The sequence below is a fragment of the Ammospiza caudacuta genome, chromosome 3, assembly GCF_027887145.1.
Source record: "Ammospiza caudacuta isolate bAmmCau1 chromosome 3, bAmmCau1.pri, whole genome shotgun sequence".
NCBI lineage: Eukaryota > Metazoa > Chordata > Aves > Passeriformes > Passerellidae > Ammospiza > Ammospiza caudacuta.
In genome coordinates this window covers 78384639-78403029 of record NC_080595.1, presented here as the reverse complement: position 1 = coordinate 78403029, position 18391 = coordinate 78384639, and the positions used below count along the sequence as shown (strand labels likewise).

General features: G+C 41.4%; 1 protein-coding gene across 1 annotated transcript; it reads right to left on the bottom strand.

The window, feature by feature from the left end:
* Window positions 1–8834: 8834 nt before the first annotated feature.
* On the bottom strand, window positions 8835–13845 carry RDH14 (retinol dehydrogenase 14). The gene is made up of 2 exons (XM_058801111.1): window positions 13498–13845; window positions 8835–10293 (listed from the first exon to the last, which is right to left on the bottom strand). Exons 1-2 carry the CDS (start codon window positions 13843–13845, stop codon window positions 9676–9678), a joined length of 966 nt encoding a protein of 321 aa, XP_058657094.1. The 3' UTR covers window positions 8835–9675.
* Window positions 13846–18391: the final 4546 nt, after the last annotated feature.

Genomic DNA, 18391 nt, shown 5'->3' with positions numbered 1-18391 from the left:
GCAAGGACCTTCCATGGCTTTCACCCAACCAGTGCATGCACGAACACACTACTGTTTGAATTTTGAAAACGCAGGAGAGAAGGCTCTATTTAATGTACAATTCTTACTGTAAGAGTCAGAGAAAATGAATTGAAAGTCTGTTTATCGCATCCATGCAACTATATTATATTCGTGGGTAATTTGGGCAAAAAACCTTTCTGTGATTTAGATGCATAACTATCTCCATAGGATTAGGAGTTGTGCACAAAAGTGAAGCTGAGCAGGAGTTCTTTCATCTAAGTGTTGTCATGAGAAGTTGAACTTGGGCTTTTAATTGTTCGAGTACCCTTACTGTCAGCTGTGAAGTGGGGAGAGGCAAATCCTACCAAAGAAAGAAACTGTTCAAAAACAGGCATCTGAGGAAAATGGGGTGAATGAAAATCAGGACATCTCTAACTTGACAATATCTCCATCTAGCTGAGATTATCAGTTGAGTCTATACATCCGTCTTCTAGATTCTTAAAGCAAAAATGAAAAATGTGTCTTTTTTTAATACTTTCACTGAAGCTAAAAATATCTGATGCCGAGAGGGTAACTTGACCATTTTAGGCTACCATATTGAACAAAAAAATCCGAGGAAATATTCCTAGAGGTAAACCCTTGAGCATACATGACATGGGATGTTTTTTTTCATCCCTGGCATGGTTTTAGCCTCTGCCAGCATTTTCCCAGATTTAAATGCCAACTCAGTGCTAGAAATTGACAGGAAGCAATACCAAAAAGTAGTCTGGATGTCGACATCCTGTTGTGAAAGATTAAAAGCATTCAAGAGTAGTGATGCAAACTATGATATTCCAGCTGGCCTCGGTGCCAGGGGGCTGCCCAAGGCATTATTATTATTATATCTAAAGCTATCAAATTAGTGATAACTTTAGAGTAACTGAGGGAAAGCACTGAGAAGCACTAGGATTGCCTACAAACGGACACACTGGAGTATTACATCCAGTTCTTGTTTCCTTGTGTCACAAAAGAGGTGAAACATTGGCTGGGATGTGGAGGAGAGCCACAGATATTATTGGAAATCTTGGAAAAGGGCCTTGCAATAAGAAAATAAAGGGGTTCAGTCTGTTGAATTTAATAAAAACATCCAGTGGTGATTTCAGTGATTGCAGTGTGCAAGTATCAGCACGGGGAGAAAATACAGAGCAGTAACAGCAGCACCCTCATCTCACACAGAACAGCATAATGAGAGGTGATGGCTGGAAGTGAAAGCCAGACAAATTCAGGCAAAACTCAAACCACACATTTTTAAGAGGGTGGGCTGCAGTCCCAAAGGAAGTGATGGATTCTCCCAACTACTGATGGCTTAGATCTTGAATGCACATTGTTCTAGAAGATAAGCCTTAGCCAAACCCAGATTGCTGGACTAACTGGGTTAAATTAAATGTCTTGTGTCATTCAGGGAGTTAGACTAAATAATCTAAGGGCCTTTTCTGGCTTTAAAAAAATCTATGGATCTATAAAATGTAACAGCATAACTCTGAATCTAGTCCAAGAATAACACATTTTGATAAAATAAGGTTTCCATAGTCCAGTGCTGATAGCAGATACAATTCCAAGAGATCAGACTATTGTTATAAAATTGGAAATGAATAAAGCATGATGACATGGTGATGTTACTAATACCAATTTCCCATCTGTTTACAGGGTCAGTCCATAGAAATTGCAGCAAAGTCAGTGGAATTTTCACACTATAAAATTATTAAGAGAAAATATGGTTCAGCTTTTTAGACCAGTCTCTGAATGCCATGGATATAGACTGGAAAATTACTTTTATCTATTGACATTTGAAAGAAGAAGGGCATTTTTTGGCTATGCTTATTGCACTCCACTAAGGAGTTACAGGGCACCTGCCCAAGCACTGAAATTCAATCATCAGTGCTGTTCAAGAGTTCTGGCAGTTCCTGGCACAATTCTGGCTCTAGCCGACTAATACTTTTCTAAATAGCTCCTTGCATCATTCAGGAGTCAGAATGGGCCAAGGACACTCCCAGAAAACAGTCTGGATGCACCTACACATTTTCTGGGAGAGAACAGGATATGGTAACATGAACATTGCCCAACTATCCCTGTCAACCTGTGATTAAGGAAACAATTTATTCTGGCAATAAATGCCCAGTAATACAGATACAGCCAGTGAGTTCAAAGTGTCAACTACTTTGCAAGAAAAGAGCTGAGCTCTCAATTCTTTCCCTATCTTCTACAAAAATATTTACACTATATGTATTTTAATTTTGCATTTGAGTTATAGTGATCGATATCTAAGGAAAATCAGCAATTTACAAATTGTTCAACTGCAAATGGAACCACAGAATTAACTATTTGAAGTGACCTATCAAGGCCATATCCAATTAAAAGCCAGAAGTGACTAAAAATAAGGTACACTCAATACTTATATTTTAGAACTTTAGACCAGAGAGCAGAATTTGAATACAAAATAAGAAATTTATGCACATAGAGTTAGGCACTGTGGAAAACTCAGTCAGACTACATTAAGAAGGGAGACATTACATTACATTACATTACCTTGAGCATAGAAGAGAATCAGAATACCCACCTCTCCTTAGAATTTAAACAAGAGATATAAGGGAATGCTTCTATTTAGTCACAGCTTGGGATTTGCTTCTCAAGGCATAATCCTCTGGGTATTTTACTTCCAGATATAGCCGTTCGAGGCTCTTTATTTTGCATTACGAAGTGGACTAATATTAATATAATAACGAAGTAGTTGGATCTGTTGCCTGATAAATAGAAATATCCTGATCTACAGACAATTTTGGCTCAGGTTAAGAACTGAGAGAATTCCTTAATGACAAAACTACTGGTTACATCATACAGCTGTCCTGCTAAAAGAAAAAAAAAAAGCTTTATTTCCCAGGAGAAATAAAGGAGCTTCATGAAGGACCTTACAGGAGAAAATACAATTACCATCAGGGCAAGGATACCATCCCAGGGCTTGGTGCTCACCACTCTGGTCCCATCTGAGCTACATGTAAGTGCTGAAATAAATGGGCTACAGCCCAAGTAGATCTGGAGTGAATAAAACCATGAAGAGAATGAAAAGGAAACATCAAACTCAAGGCAAATGCTTAATATAGGTAAAGGCACAATGAATTTGGCACATCCTTTTCCATAATACTGTTCTAATTTTAAACAACCTATTGTACTGTGCTGTTGATAGCCTTGTGTGAGCCATGGAGGGTTCAGCCAAGTCAGCTGCATGATCAGCAAAGAGACGATGCTACCACACACGGGGTTATTTGGATTAGTGAATACCATACGCAAGTAAATCATCTGCCAGATGGCATTGGAAGAAAGCTGCAACTCTCTCACTTTCATTTCCACAGCAGCAAACAATGTTCCGTGTTTAAAATAAACTCTTCCAGATGAGTAAAAGATAAACTTTGTGGTGCTTTTTTCTTGGTCTTCTCTTTGACTTCAGCTTTTTTCCTAAAAAAAATTAACAAAAAACCAGAAAAAAAAAAATCTCATCTACTCTGATTGAGTTACATTAATGAAAAATCCCAGTTTAGACCACCGTAGTACAAAGCCGTCCCTCTAGGCAGCATCAAAATTCCACGCTATTTACTGAACAAAAGGCAAAAATGAAATACAATATTTTCATCCATCAACTTCTGTCAACAGAACCCCTAAAAATGAACACCTACCACATTAAGCCATTTCCTGTCATTTAACAGGTTTTCCACAGTGAAGAACTGTGCCTCTTTGTTGAAACATGGATGTTTTAATATTTTATACAGTTTTAACCCTTTTTAAAGAAGTAGCAAGTATCTAGAATCAAACAAACAGAACCCCTTAAAAACCCAAATTCAGAAACAACATAACTGTAATCAAAGTTTTTCAATTATTCCTTTTGAATTTTCAAGTTGCCTCTTTTGTGACTACAGATGAGCTTGTTATCTCTTAGTCTGTTCTACTGGCCCAAGACCCCAGTCTTAGCTATGCTAATACAATTATTTCATAATACATCTTACTATATAAAATAAGAATTTTTTTAAATTTTCCACTAAGAGCAAAATTTTATGGACAAAAAGCCTTCATAAAACAATCTTATTTTTATTTTCCTATCTGTGGTAATTCTTCTAAGACACATCTAGGACTCTGAATATTTTGAGGAGTGCAAACTGAAGGAAAATGAAGTCTCTTCCCAAATATGTTCAAAGCCAGGCGATGTGCCAACTAGAACTCTCAATAATTTTTACTGGACCTGTAGGATCTCAGCCCTTTACAGCAGAAAATGGGTTGGTGGTACTGAAGCAATTTTCAATTTACTATCTTTTACTCATGGGATGCATCTACAGAGATGGGTATAGAGGCCTCCAGGGAAGCCTGAAGCCTAAAATATCTATCCATGTACACTGAGGAAAGCATTTCTGTCTGTAAATAAGTGTATAAAATACCAAAACTACTTGATGCAGTGCATGTTGGTTCTGAGCTTCCAAGTTTGTCACCTGTTGTCTTGCAGATGCTGTTCATGACCCCTTTCTTGAAGCATCTAGAAAGACCTTGCTTGTCTCCAGGGCAGGTGGCATTTGGAGAGGTGATGGTCATGCCAGGACCTAGGAGGACCCAGGACACCGACCTCCTGGTGGGGAAGGTTGCAACAGGACTTAGATAAACTTAAGATAGTTTATCTTAAGATCAGTCACCATCAGACTGCAGTCCAGGTGACAGACATCCCAACAACTGCAACAATGAGCTGACGTTTCTTTGGGGAAAAAAACCACACCTTTCTGTAGAATGCTGCAGGATATTTAATATATGCATAGCACTGCTACTGCCACCACCATCCCAGCCTCCTAATTTCCTTTAAAAATGCCATACATCCACAGGAGTGCAGCAAGACTCATTCGTCAAGCTTAAAACAATCATTATCCATCTGGCCGTAAGGGTCCTACTGCCCAAACCTAAAGCCAGGAGATCAAGATCAGCAAAAATATTTAGATGTCTGACTCCCAGTGCTTTTAGTGGGATCATGATTCCAGATTGCTTGTTTTGCCCAAGAAGCAGACATAAGAAAAGCTATCACTTTCTCAGCACCATGATAAAGTGATTCAAGCATGTGATGACCTTCTGAGTCTTTCATGGCAAATAAACTGTCGATATTTTCCTTATGCAGATTAACCAAGTTTCTTCCACATTACCTGAAGTGATCATTCTTAAATGTGGAAAGAAAGGGCTCTAAACCTTGTTTGGTGGTCAATGTGCCAGGCTTCCCTCACAAAAGGCGATTAGGGAGGCATTCCTTTCCCCATGTTACACAGGACATTTGGAATTAATTAACTTTTCTAATTAATTTCTCTGATCTGAATCCAGTTACGACAGGTGTGAGGCTGCTAGTGGTAGCTAAAGCTGTAAGTAAAAAGTCTAAAGGGAACCTGTCATTTTCTGTTATGAGAAATAGCAGCACCAGTCTGGGACAGATCAAAAATAATAATTCAACTGTGGAGGCCTCCTGGATCGTTTTGCAAGTCAATTACTCTCTAAATGATTAGTTTGGAAAAAGTTACGTGAAAAAGGGAACAGGCCTTCCATTTTAAAGTTATTTGTATGACTCTTGTAAGTTGTTTATTTTGTTTATAGCCTTAGGTGAAAAGAAATTAAGTCTGTTTGAAGTGAGAATTATCCACATCTTTCAGCAAAAGCATAATCATGCCACACATTCACAGGGCTCAGGCTTTGGAGCCTGTGAAGCATTCACTTAGTAGCAAGCTTAGGCAAACCAGGCAACTGCTGAAAAGAGGAGAGTTTAAATACGCCTAGTTTTATTGCATCATGGAAAAACTGAACATTTATCTCATTAAGATGAAGAATTTTTACTGGAGGACCCCCACTGGGTTTATAAGCTTGCCTACTGTGCTGACTGGAGTAACTGAAAGAGCAGAGTTGTCCCTTTGCCTGGGGATAGACGTTGGCCTTTGTGGCAAGGAAAGAAAGGTAAATTGGTGACAGATTCAGAGTGCTTTTTAAAAAGTAAGTCAGTCTCCCTTGGCTTAAACAGATGGGGCATATAAAATGAATACATGCAACTTCAATTTAGCTCGTTTGCAGAAATCCCAGCTATAATACATAGATGTGTGCAGGGAGAGCTGGCTGACAACTAGGGCTTCCAATTTAGAATCAAAATAAAGAAGTTTAAAAAAAAAAAAAAGGAATTGTTTCAATATTTCCTTCTTAAATTCTTGGTCCGTCCATAAGGGAAGTTGGTTATTACAGGTAATTTCAAAAGCACCACAGCCAAAAGTGAATAGATTATAGTGAAACAGTTAGAAAGTGCTCCCCTTAAGATACTTGAAGACTTGAAGTTTCTCTTGACCATTACACAGAGATGTTTCCACTCTCAGCTCAACTGCTTGAGCTCAACACAAACCTGACTGCTCTATCCCCAGCCCAATGCCTCACCATGTGCTGGCCCACACATGGTATGGAGTGGGCCCAACACTGCTTGTGGACTCAAAAATCAAAACTCAAATTCTAACCATTTACCTAAGAAAGCTGAAGATACATTTTGTGTTTAAAAAAAGTCATTTAACATTTATATTTATCAGAAACTTCAGCAAGATCTGGAACTCAGATGTGGCTTTCTTTAATGTATCCACTTATGTGCAGGTGATTAGGTATTTGTACTTTCATATCTGTAATGTACTTGCCAGCTATGTTGTCAGTGTCCATATCTGTCAATGAAAGCTGCATTTCCACAGGCTTTGCCTGACATCCCTGATCACTGCCTTCCTCTTTCACCCTTATTTTAAAAACTTTAATTTAATAGTAAGTAAGTTTAATTTGAGATAGGAGTGGTGATGGTGAAAGAAGGCAACTGGAGTACACCATTTTTGGCTGCATGCTCTTGATACAAATTGGTTATACAACAGTAACAGAGAGAGCTTGCCACATCATTCTGGAGGCACTGCTACACTGAGGCAAGTGGGAAGGTGCTGATCCTCTACCAGCTCCAAAAGGAGGCATTCAGCCCACAGTCCTCAAATCATATACATACACCTGAGTTTATGAGAGGAGGGGAGAGGGAGAGGGAGAGGGAGAGGGAGAGGAGGCTTCCTTAGCCAAAATGTTTGGTTCTTACCTAGACTGAGTCAGCATTACTTTTTGTTGAAATAAGGACTCTTTGGTTTTGCACTTAGCTTTTGTAGATCTGTTGACCTGTGAGGTCTCTAGTTCCTGGATGCTACTAGAATAACAAAGGCATCACATAAAGAAACATTCACAGCAGTCTCAATGGAGTAATCAAAGCTTTCTAGTCCACAAAGGTTAAATGACACTCAACCTTGAAGGTAATACATTTTACTTATTTCAGATGTTGAAAAAAGCCCACTTTTCCATAAGTACCTCAACAATCCATCCTTTCAAATTGTTTTCAGATAATATTCATCCTCCATTAAGGATCCATTAAGGATTAGTCTACTCTAGAATGAGGCTGTAATTTAGTTATGATTACAGGAATGTAATCCCTTTCTGACAATGGCTCTTATTTCAAAACTGTTTCAAAAGAACAAAAATAAGTACATTGTAGATGTATGAAGTATGGCCTGTGGCATACAACTAGGACTTCCTATTCTGCATCTCATATTTCAGTATGAATCCACCTTTGCTGTTTTGAAGGCAAGGGCACATCCTATGTAGGTCATTCACTCTGAAAATTGCATGTATCTCTGCTCCATCAAGCAGTTTCCATGCAGCTCTTTACTGCAGTTATTTTGAGGATAATCATCCTCTCCACTGTACACCTTTGCATCCAAGGCTCTCCTTGCAAAAAATGCCCACACATTTCAGCAGAGGAACGATGCAGTAGTGTTTCTTTAGAATTGCTACAGTAGTATCGAAACACAAGTTTGGCTCAGCTCCTCTGTAACTCTTTACACAGAAGTTAATGAAGCCGTCATTCTTTAGCTGCCTGCTAAAGGTGCTGCTTGCAGCTATTCACAAGTGTTAAAAGTTAAAATGTGAAATGCATCACTGAAGATCAAAGCAGGACTTCTTTAAGTGTGTAGCACAACTCCCTCTGCATCACTTAGAGAACTCTGTTCAACACTCACATGTGCTTTGACAACACATTCACTTCTACACCTTGCCTTACAGTGAGTAGTGCAAAGTTCAACCTGTTCCATGATTTTACAAACCTGCTCTGCTTTTCAGCTTGCCTTCTGATTTTCTGGAATGCTGCTTTCTGCCCCACCCATGTCACCCAGTATAGACTCTTGCTGGGGAACAGGAAGGCAAGATCAAGTCCACTCCACTGTGCAAAAGCTAAAGTATGCTGAGAGTCCAAGTAAACAGAGAAACAATTTTTAAAAATTAGTAGGGCACCACCTGAAGTGCAGAATTGATGTATTTATAACTAAGGAACTACTGAATATATAATTTATTATTGATTCTCCTTCCTTTGAGTAACAGTAATATAGATCACTCTAAACCATTCTTCCATATTCATACTATATATCCTAACTACTAGAACTTTTTAATAATGTAGACCAAACCAAAAAGGCATGTCACCATGAAATCATAAGTTACATGAACAAAAAAAAAAAAAAAGAAATCAGTACAGACTCACTCAACACATGTGTATTTCATTGTTTCATTGGGGCCCATTTTATTTCTACCAGCCCCACAGCACAGGCTCCCTAAACCAACACATGGGTTCATGTTCTGCTTTGGAACAAGGCTACTCTATCAAGGCTGCCGGTTTCTGACACATCTCCCACAATAAAAGAATAATGCTATGTCTTCTTTTTAAAAGATTTTATTAAAGAATACTCAGTCAGCTGTATGAGACATTTATGGAACCTCATTACTGAGTTAAAGTGCCATCAGTCAAGCCAAACACACTGAGCAGCTTATTCTCTTCAGTCTAATTTGCATGAGGTCTTACACAGTTCATGCCATGCAAAGCCCTACCAAGACCATTACACATTTTGCAACTACCCTTTTAATGAAACCCAAGGTTTCAAGAAACAGCAAGTTCAACACATGTGAAAATAAAAATACAACTTGCACAACCAAGTGTACTTACACACTGAACAGCAGCAACATCACAAAATAGCTGACTTTGTGCTTCATAGCAAAACTCAGCATGGCTCAACGATTTTGTTCACTGAACCATGGGGCTGAAAGCCTTTGAAAGGCACTCACAGGCCTCAGCAATTACAGTGCAAGATATCAGGAAAACTCTTAATTCCATTTGGCATTGTGATGGCTCAAAAAAAGATGACTATTATCAAGACTTATTTTCAAATAATTTTTTACAGAAGTGTTTCACCATCAGTACCCTGCATTGTCCAACAAGACATGTATTGACAAATATGTTTATATATTGCAAAACAAACTTCTGCTTAATTTTTATTTGTAAAACATGAGTTTCTAAGCAGATTTAACCAGAAATTATATTCACACTCACAATTTTTAAAAAAATTTCTCTGAATGCTTGTGCCTCTTGAAGATTGTCTTTCATTTCAAAACTGAGTTCCAAAATAAATCACTCTCTTATTTCATACTTACTGGGCAAAATTCTGTATTCCCACAGCATTTAAAGTGAGAATTTCACTGCTGCCAAAATGCACTGCATAGCTATCTGCATTCTTTTTTGCAGACAGTCCCTGTCACTTACTTCAGTAAGCCAACCATCACTTCACTGATATCCCATAATTTTCTTGCAACCAAGTCATCCATGGCTTTGGGCAGAAGTTCTTCCTCTTTGCAATCTCCAAAATACTTTCCTGACACGCCCTCAACGTCAGGAGAAGAGGCCAAATAAATAGATGTCTGGGCTCCTTCCAGAGGCGTTTTGAAGAAAGCCCACGACACCAAGTTGAACAGAGGTTTGGCCAGCAAAGGAATATTCACATGTCTGCCCAGATTTGTTCTGACAATCCCAGGATGAAGGGAGTTGACAGTGACTCCCGTCCCTTCCAGCCGACGGGCCAGCTCCCTGGCAAATAAGATGTTGGCCAGTTTACTTCGGCTGTAACAAAAGCTTTTGTTGTAGCTTATTTCACTGTTCAAGTCTTCAAAGTTGATCTCTCCATATTTGTAAAGCTTTGAGGACACTACAACAATTCTGCTTGGGGCAGAATTTTTGAGGAGGCCCAGAAGAAGGTTGGTGAGCAAGAAGTGGCCCAAGTGGTTTACACCAAATTGCATCTCAAAACCATCCTCTGTCTTCATGTATGGACACTGGAATATCCCTGCATTATTTATCAAAACATCCAGCCTTGACTCTTCCTTTAAAAAAAAGAAAGAAAAAAAAATCATTCAGGTTTAGAACTCCCACATATAACATTACTATGCTTCAAGTTCTCATTGGGGACTGTAAATAGAAATAATTTAATTTCTAGTTTTCTGAATTGTAACTTTCTGACATTCTCTTAAAGCATTGCTGGGAAAAAAACACCGTTAAGTTGAACTACCACTAACTGTGCACTGGACCCTGGTAGGATGCAAGTACCTGAGAGGAAGTCTGTATCAACTTCTAATGCAGGCAAAGAAAAACCACTGCCTTCTCCAAGAGCAGCTTTTTCTACAGCAATTCAGTGATAAATTACCTTTGTGAGCATTTTTTTCCTCTTCATAAAGCAACCTGTCTTTTGAACTGCAAGAGGACACACATTAATTTATGGCAAATCTCTGCTATAGCAGAGGGATCTAGTGTGCAGAAGACACGCAAGCATGGAGCACAAGGAATTAACCTCAGGGCTGAAGAGGAACCATTACACTGTAGACCCATCTTCTCACTGGGATGATATGAAAAACTCTGCCAAATAATGTTTTCATGATTTTAAACTTGTCTTACTTTAAAACCAGTACATATAACTTTGCTGCTGGTTGAGAAGTATGGAGCAGGACTCATAGAGAAGTAAGACATTTCACATCACTTGAGTCCAATAGGTCTACTCAGGAACTAAGGAATGGAGGCTCTATGAGGTGCGTGGCACATGAGATTTGATGGACCACTGTTCTGGTTCAGGTTAGTAAAAATCAGACTCAAGGATATATGTCACACTCTCCAGGATCAGAAAATATAAGTAATTAACAGAGAGATGGCATTGATAACTTAGATATATGCATCATGCACTTCATGCTCCAGAATCCACTCAAAAATTAAGAGCTCTCCAATTTACCCAAAACTGTAATTAAAAAAAAATTAAAAACCCAAGTTAAAAGTAAGCTGCATAAATAAGCTCTGAAATTCAACACTCTTACCCACCTCTGACAAAAGACTGTGAAAGAACAATTTAAGCTTGCATGAATCAGAGGCAAAGGTATTCATTTTCTCTAAGAGCACTGGGAGTTTTCTTTGCCTTTAATTCTTTAAACTCAACACAGGGACTGGAAGGCAAGCTGAGACAATCTTGAACCATTTTGATGATAAAAATAGAGACCCTCATAAATGACTTCTGCATCATTTCCTTTTTATTTCATTGCCATTAGCAGCAAAGATACAAAAAGCAAACCCCAAATTTGCACTTGGCATTCAGTTAAAGGTGCGGGCATCTGATCACTCAGAACTTCAAGTACTTCAACCTCAGACTGATTTCCGTGGAACTTGTGGCTGCTCAGTGTTTCATATAACTGGGTCCCAGAGACATGATCCAAAGAGCACCAAACTCACTTCTCCTCTTCACCCAAAGGGACACAATGGTCAGTCACTATCACTAAATCAGGACAGGAGTGAAGAAGCACTGACTGCAGAACTGCTCAGTGAAGCGATTCTCCTTTCTTCTTTAGTGAAAAACATCTGACTGGAGGATTTAGTTTGCAAGACTTAACACTTCAAGAAGCAAGACCTCCACACTTGCAATTCTGTGAAATTCCTACATGCAATAACCTAGAGGTATGTGATCAATGCCAAGAAGGCAGCTTCCACAACCAAGGGCAGCAGAGTGCACAAAACATTGCTTTGATGGGCAGTGATATTCCCTCCAGCCTCTAAGCTCACTTTCACTTTCTCCATTTTCCCATTGAACCCTCCAACATCTTAGTCCTTAATTTTTTTTTCAGTGAGACTAAGGAGTGAGAGATATAATCACTTTCAGTCATGCAAAGTAAAGCTCCCACAAATAAGGCTAAGCAGTGGGAGTGCACTGTCTCTCCATCTGCTGATGTTTATATCTTCTTTGTGTCAAACAAAAAACCACAAGAACCCTCAAACAAATCCCAAAATAACAGCTCCAAAAAGGACTCAAAGATAGGGAAGGTAAATAACATAAACTTGGGCGGAAAAGTTCTTGAAAGTATCTCTTGAGTGTGCATCCCTTGTCATTCAAGTTATAATGCAGGCATCAGCAATACTCTGAAGATAGCACACTCTCTTTTCCTTTATCTATTTCTCTATTTAAGAGCCACTCTGATACTATAAAAGATATAATCCCTAAAAGTTAAACAGTATGTATTTTCTTTTTGCTGTGTGCTTACTACACAAATTTTATATCCTTTCATTTATGCAGATTTTCCCACAGCATTGAAACAAGATTAGACCTTACCACTGGATTCATATATATATATAGACTACAAAGTATCCTACTGGAGAACTTGACACTTAACTTTTAAAAAAGCAGTTTTAAAATTAATACTATATAGTCCATGTTTCCTTCACCTCTTACAATAGGGTCTGAGCATCTTTTAAGTACTTAACAAATCCCTGAGCAGCAGCAGAACTTATTAAGCTTGGCTCCCCATGACTTCATGTCTCCTGACTTGAGTAGCTAGATGTGGTGAGATCAAAGTCCCAAAAGATGCTTTTGGTGGGAATGAAATAATGCCTCCAACAGTGCTTCCCTTTGCTCTACAAATCTAGCGGCATTTCTGTCAGGCAAAGCAATTGGATGTCCCCATTCCCCTTGAACTCAGGTTTTTATAGAATCTGCAAAAATTTTATATATTCAAAAATGTCTATTGACTAGCTTCTGCTGGTGGTGGGTGAGAGACTTAAATCCTTGTGGGGATACAACCTAAGGAGGCAGCAGAAGAATGTCTGGAGCATGTCAGCAGTGCACTTGGCAACTTTTCTTTTTCTGGTGGCAAGGCTGAGCTGTAACACTAATTTAAACCAACAAAGGTTAAACTAGTTAATTCAGAGAGAAAATAAGAAAAATCATTTATTTCACACAGAAACAAGCATTGCCTTCCCAGAACAGAAAAGATCCAGAATATTTTAAACCAAAACAGACCGAACTATCACGAAGTTCATGCTTCCACGAGCCAATTCACGGCCTGTTTGCTTACACCTTCTTCACCCTGCGGTGACCTCAGCGATTTCCCAGCCCCCGAGCGCGCTGCTGGCCGCAGGGACTGCCTCGTCCAACCCACACGGAAACCCGGGAGCCACCAGGGAGCCCAGAGACCGCCACCAGCACCGCCCAGCCCGTGCCTGCCGTGCCCTCCCCGGGCCAGGGCAACGGGGCCGGGGAGCCGCGGGCCCGGCCGTACCTGCAGGACGCGGTGGCAGAAGGCGCGCACGGAGCGCAGCGAGGCCAGGTCCAGCTCCCGCACCACCAGCTCGCCCCCGCCGTCCGCCCGCTCGCCCACCTCGGCCCGGATCTCGCGGGCCGCCCGCTCGGCCCGAGCCCGGTCGCGGCAGCCCATGATGACGCGGGCCCGCATCCGCAGCAGCTCGGCCGCCGCCGCCCGGCCCAGCCCGCTGTTGGCGCCGGTGATGATGACGGTCTTGCCCCGCATGGAGCCCCCGCGCCCGGGCCGCGCCGCGCCGCGCAGCCAGCGCCAGGCGGCCACCAGCAGCCCCGCGCCCAGCACCAGCGCCGGCAGCGCCGCGGCCATGCCGGGCCTGGCCGGGCCGCGCGGGGCCTGCTGGGGCTTGTGGTCCCGGAGCGGCTCGGGAGCCTGCGCGCTGCCCGGGGCCGGGCCCGGTGCCCGCAGCGCGGCCGTGACGGGGCGGGGCCGGGCGGGGCTGCGAGCCCTGAGGGCTCCGCTGCCCTTCCGCGGGACCGCCCGGGCTGCGGAGCTGGGCGGAGACAAACCTAGTGGGGCTCGACCGGCAGAAGTGTAGGGTGCGAGTACCCGCACGCGTTGGGGGCTGATTGAACGTCTTTAGCTGTTGGTGCTGAAGCTCTTGGGCGGCCTCTCACCTCTGCCAACTTTGTTGTGAATCCTTAACCCAAAATCTGTTTTCAGCCACCGACTTCATGTCATGTTTCTAGGCACTGTTACTAATCCCAACCACCCTGATGATCCCAACCAGGCATCATGAACCCATTGAGGGAGGCAGGAGTGGCCACTGAGGTTCACCCACTCAAAGTCCTTTTCACCCTAGCCATCGGAGAGTCAGTAGTAGAAATATACAGAGAGAGAATTAAAAGGTAACTGAATTTAAATCAAGAGCAAGGAGGTTTAAACAAAACAAACAAAAAAACCCCCAACAACAACAGCAACAAAAACAACTGACTAAACAAACAAAAAAACTCCCCAAAAACCACCCTAAAATCACACTTCTGGATTTCATTGCAGATTTAGGAATAAGATAAGAGTCAAAGAGGACAGAACAACACAGATTAAGAGAAGTTTGTGATGAGGACAGCAAGCAGAAGAATACAGGGAGACAAGAAACAAGTTTGACTTGGCTGATAAGGAGTATGTCTGTCCTGAATCAAGACCTGGCATGTTTGGGGAAATGACTAAGAAACCAAGAGGAAACCCATGAGCCTTTAATCAGGTCCCTTGTGGCTTGTCTGGACATGACAACTGTTTGCAATAACAAGCTCCCCTGAACTGTCACATGTTGGTGCTACCTGCAGGCTGTCACGTGGCTGCAGTCAGTTCTGAGGCTGACCTCAGCTCATGTTACAGCAGCAGAAAGAGCAGATTCCTCTGGAAGTACCCTTACCATGTCTTTTCTGACTGTCTCTCACACTTCTCAGGCAGTTTAAAGGCTGTATAGGCAGCACACCTTCTAAACACTCCAGATTTGTTGACAAACCTCTTCTGTCTTTGTCTTCACTACAAAAACCACTTTCTTCATTCTCAGTCCTTCACTCCATTGTGAGCCTCATGGTGACACCAAAGGGTATTTTAGCCAGGCCACACCATTGCATCTGTGAATGAAATGTGAAATTTTACATCCTTAACGTGGTGTAAGAGCCATGTTGGGGTGTTCTTCCATATGTTTTTCTCACAGTAAACATGTACTGGGAGGCGTTGCAGCCACACCCAAGTCAAGGACCATGAGGAAGGAAGAGTAGTTGCCAAAGAGATGTCAAAATAGGAGAACCAGGAAATGCCCTGTTGGAGGAACAGATTCATTCTGTAAGAAATCGTCCTGGTGGGAGGTAAAGAATCTGCTGTTCATCACCTGGCTGTGAGGACTCTCCAGTCATCTTTGATGACTGGAGATGACCCTACTTAGAAGGCCGCAGATGTGTTGGAGAGGGCACTGCCCCGAGGGTGCTGCCTGTGTTGATATCTGTCCAGCCTTCAGTGCAAGGAGCATTGTACTCAGGAGCTCGTGGTGATCAGAAGCTGCTCGTGCAGGCAGGAATGATGTGTCCATCCAGATGTTGATCCCAGATACTGAGCATGATAACTGGAAATTATTTCTTCTGGCATTGACCTGCTCCACAGATGTATGTACCCCTCTATTGCATTCAAGTTTGTGTTTAGTGGCAAGTTACAGGATCTGGCAGAGAAGCCTGAGGGGGTACCTGAGGATCCTCCTCAGAATGTAGGAGCCCTCTGAATCCCACATCCTCAGACCCCAGTCCAGAATGCATGCTGGAAGATATGTGATGATGACTATCTCAAATTTTTTGATCTGAAATACTTTATATTTTTGGTCCTTCAGATGACATGCTAGCCTGGAAATTAAAAGGGTGTCTTAAAGATGGGAAGGAACTGGGAATATGGTGATGGGAAATATCAAACACACTCTGAGAATATGTTCTGTAAAACAAAAATCTGAAACCACCTTCAGAATCCTATTTATAACATTTTTCTCCACAGGAATTGGTAGCAGTTGGAGACATTCTCATTTGACTTACTGTCTTTCCTGGACTCTTATGCAGTGCAGGAACCTGGAAACTACGGGAACAAGAACTGGGTTTCCCTGATGGAGCTCTGTTTGTACACAATCCATCTGTGTTATTACTAGTCCTCCCCAGATTTTGTCTAGGATGACAATTTCCTTTTCATGAATCTGTCTTTCAGTGTTGAAAACAGACTGATAAAGGACAGTTCTCTCTATTTCCCTACTGAAAAATATTTCTGCTGTTTTAATTGTGACTACCTTAGGGTTACAAGGGCATAAACTCATGGAAGCTTGATAAGCGTGAGAAGCAAGAAATTTTTTGTTGAGTTTTGTGGCTGTTGTTGTTTGCTTGTTTGTTTTGTTTTGTGGATTGGAATGCTATTAAGAGACAATTCTCTTCTATGTCTACAAAAATAGAAAACACTTTTCCTCAGCTCCCACCCCACTTCACAGAATTTTCTTGAAAAAGATTATTTCGGTCCACTAGCTAAGCTGTGCCTTGGAGCAGAAGAAAATAATTTTAACAGGCAGAGGCTGCTTGGCAAGCTGATTCTCCCAAACATCCAGATTAGTCTGGAAGGTACTTGCATGTACTAGTAGGCTCCACTCCACCACCATGCTGCCAGCTGGATATGCAGAGAAGCAGCCATTGAGCCTGGGGACAGTTGCCTGACAATCAAAGGACAGTGTATGATCTGAAACATCTAAGAGCATTTTGCTCAACTAATTTAGGAAAAGTGTGGGCCTTAACATCAGTTTCTGATCTTTAATGTCAATTTGAATTCTGTGACTAAGAATGTAAATTCTACTGGAATAGTAGATTTGTGAACTCTTTTTACACATGCCTTAGTGCTGTCAGGAGGACACTGCAAGAGGGAGTCCCCTAGTACTGTGTGTGCACAGATCAAAAAAATACTTGGAAGCTCTGGTGTCCTGGACAGTAGGTTTCATTCTTGTTGTACATGGATGGTTTGTTGGAAATAAAGGTAAACATAATAGAACACATGACTCAGCTTCCAATTTATTCACTGATTTGCATGCTTGCCCTGTCAGGTATGAGATTCACCTCTGCACTCCTACAGGGATTAAGGATTCCATTAACCTTCTCATTATCAAGATGTGATTGTTCAGTGGGAGTCAAATGCCAGTTTTATTTCCTGCACCCAACCTCTACAGCTCTAACAATGCATGGATGAAAACCAGATAATACATGTTCTGCTTCAAAAAGGCAGGACTGGTCTTTCTGAAATTTGCAGCCATGCTTTTGTGGTACACACACAATTTATATTCCACAGCTAAGGAATATTTTTGAATTCCTTGTGGAGTCTGATCTCTCACATAAAAACATCTGCTAATAACATTTTTCATAATCTCCATTTGGTAACTCTATCCCATCCTGGCAGACAATGACCAGGCCTCAGTTAATTCTTGTCTTCCTCACCTCCTGGCTGGGCTGGGAAATGTGATACGTTTTGGGCACCAAGCCTTTAGCACATACGAAGCTCCAAGTACACCAGAAATCTGCAGTGCATCCCATCGACATCACATACTGGTGTGAACACTTGAAAACCTTTCCAACTCTATTTGTGTTTCATGCAGGATCAAGGCTTTTGCCTTTGCTTCCAAAGAACTTTGTGGCTTGGACCCAGAACATTTAAATGATTGCCTGTGTTCCTGGGAGGGAAACCATAATTGATGCAGTGGAGCTTTCTATAATACCAGGACAGTTCATCTGGACAGAGGAGACCAAACTTTCAGAGGCTAACATGAGATCCTGGGCCGAATTCCCCCAGGAACCACAGATCATGACAAACTTGATTCACCATTTCTACTCCCACTGCAAAGCACATTCTTTTGGTTTTGTCTCTTCTGGTATGAATATATGACAACAATAAATAATAAAACAGGACAGTTGTTCCAGTAGGGAGAGAAAGAGAGCAAACACCACCTGAGAGATGTTAGTGGTGTCTTTTGGAGATCACTTAGTTACATGGATAACAATGAGACACAGGAATTTAGTATAAAAGAGAGAGAATAGACCTATGGTGTAAATATGAAGTCATGCAGCAACAGGCACCTGTCCCCTGGAAACTCATCAGAAGTTGCCAAATTGAGTTCACGCAGATCACAGAACAGTTGTAAATCCTCAGGGAATCTAGTTAAGAAGAAAGTAGTTCCATCAACAGTATTATTTCCAGGGAGATTATCTGCTGTTATGGAGGTGTGCTCTAAAGCTTCAGCCTTTGTCCCAGCCAAGATACAGCACCTCAGACTTCTACCCAGTTTTGTGAAGTATGTTGGGTCAAGGTGAGACCTCTAGTTCTCAGATTAGACTGAAAGTAGTCA

Bases quoted from the DNA above. Each gene is read 5' to 3' on its own strand.
- RDH14 (XM_058801111.1), bottom strand. From the start codon at position 13,845: ATGGCCGCGGCGCTGCCGGCGCTGGTGCTGGGCGCGGGGCTGCTGGTG. The intron at 10,294-13,497 runs GTACGGCCGGGC...TTTTTTTTAAAG, and splicing joins TCTGCCACCGCGTCCTGCAG to GAAGAGTCAAGGCTGGATGT.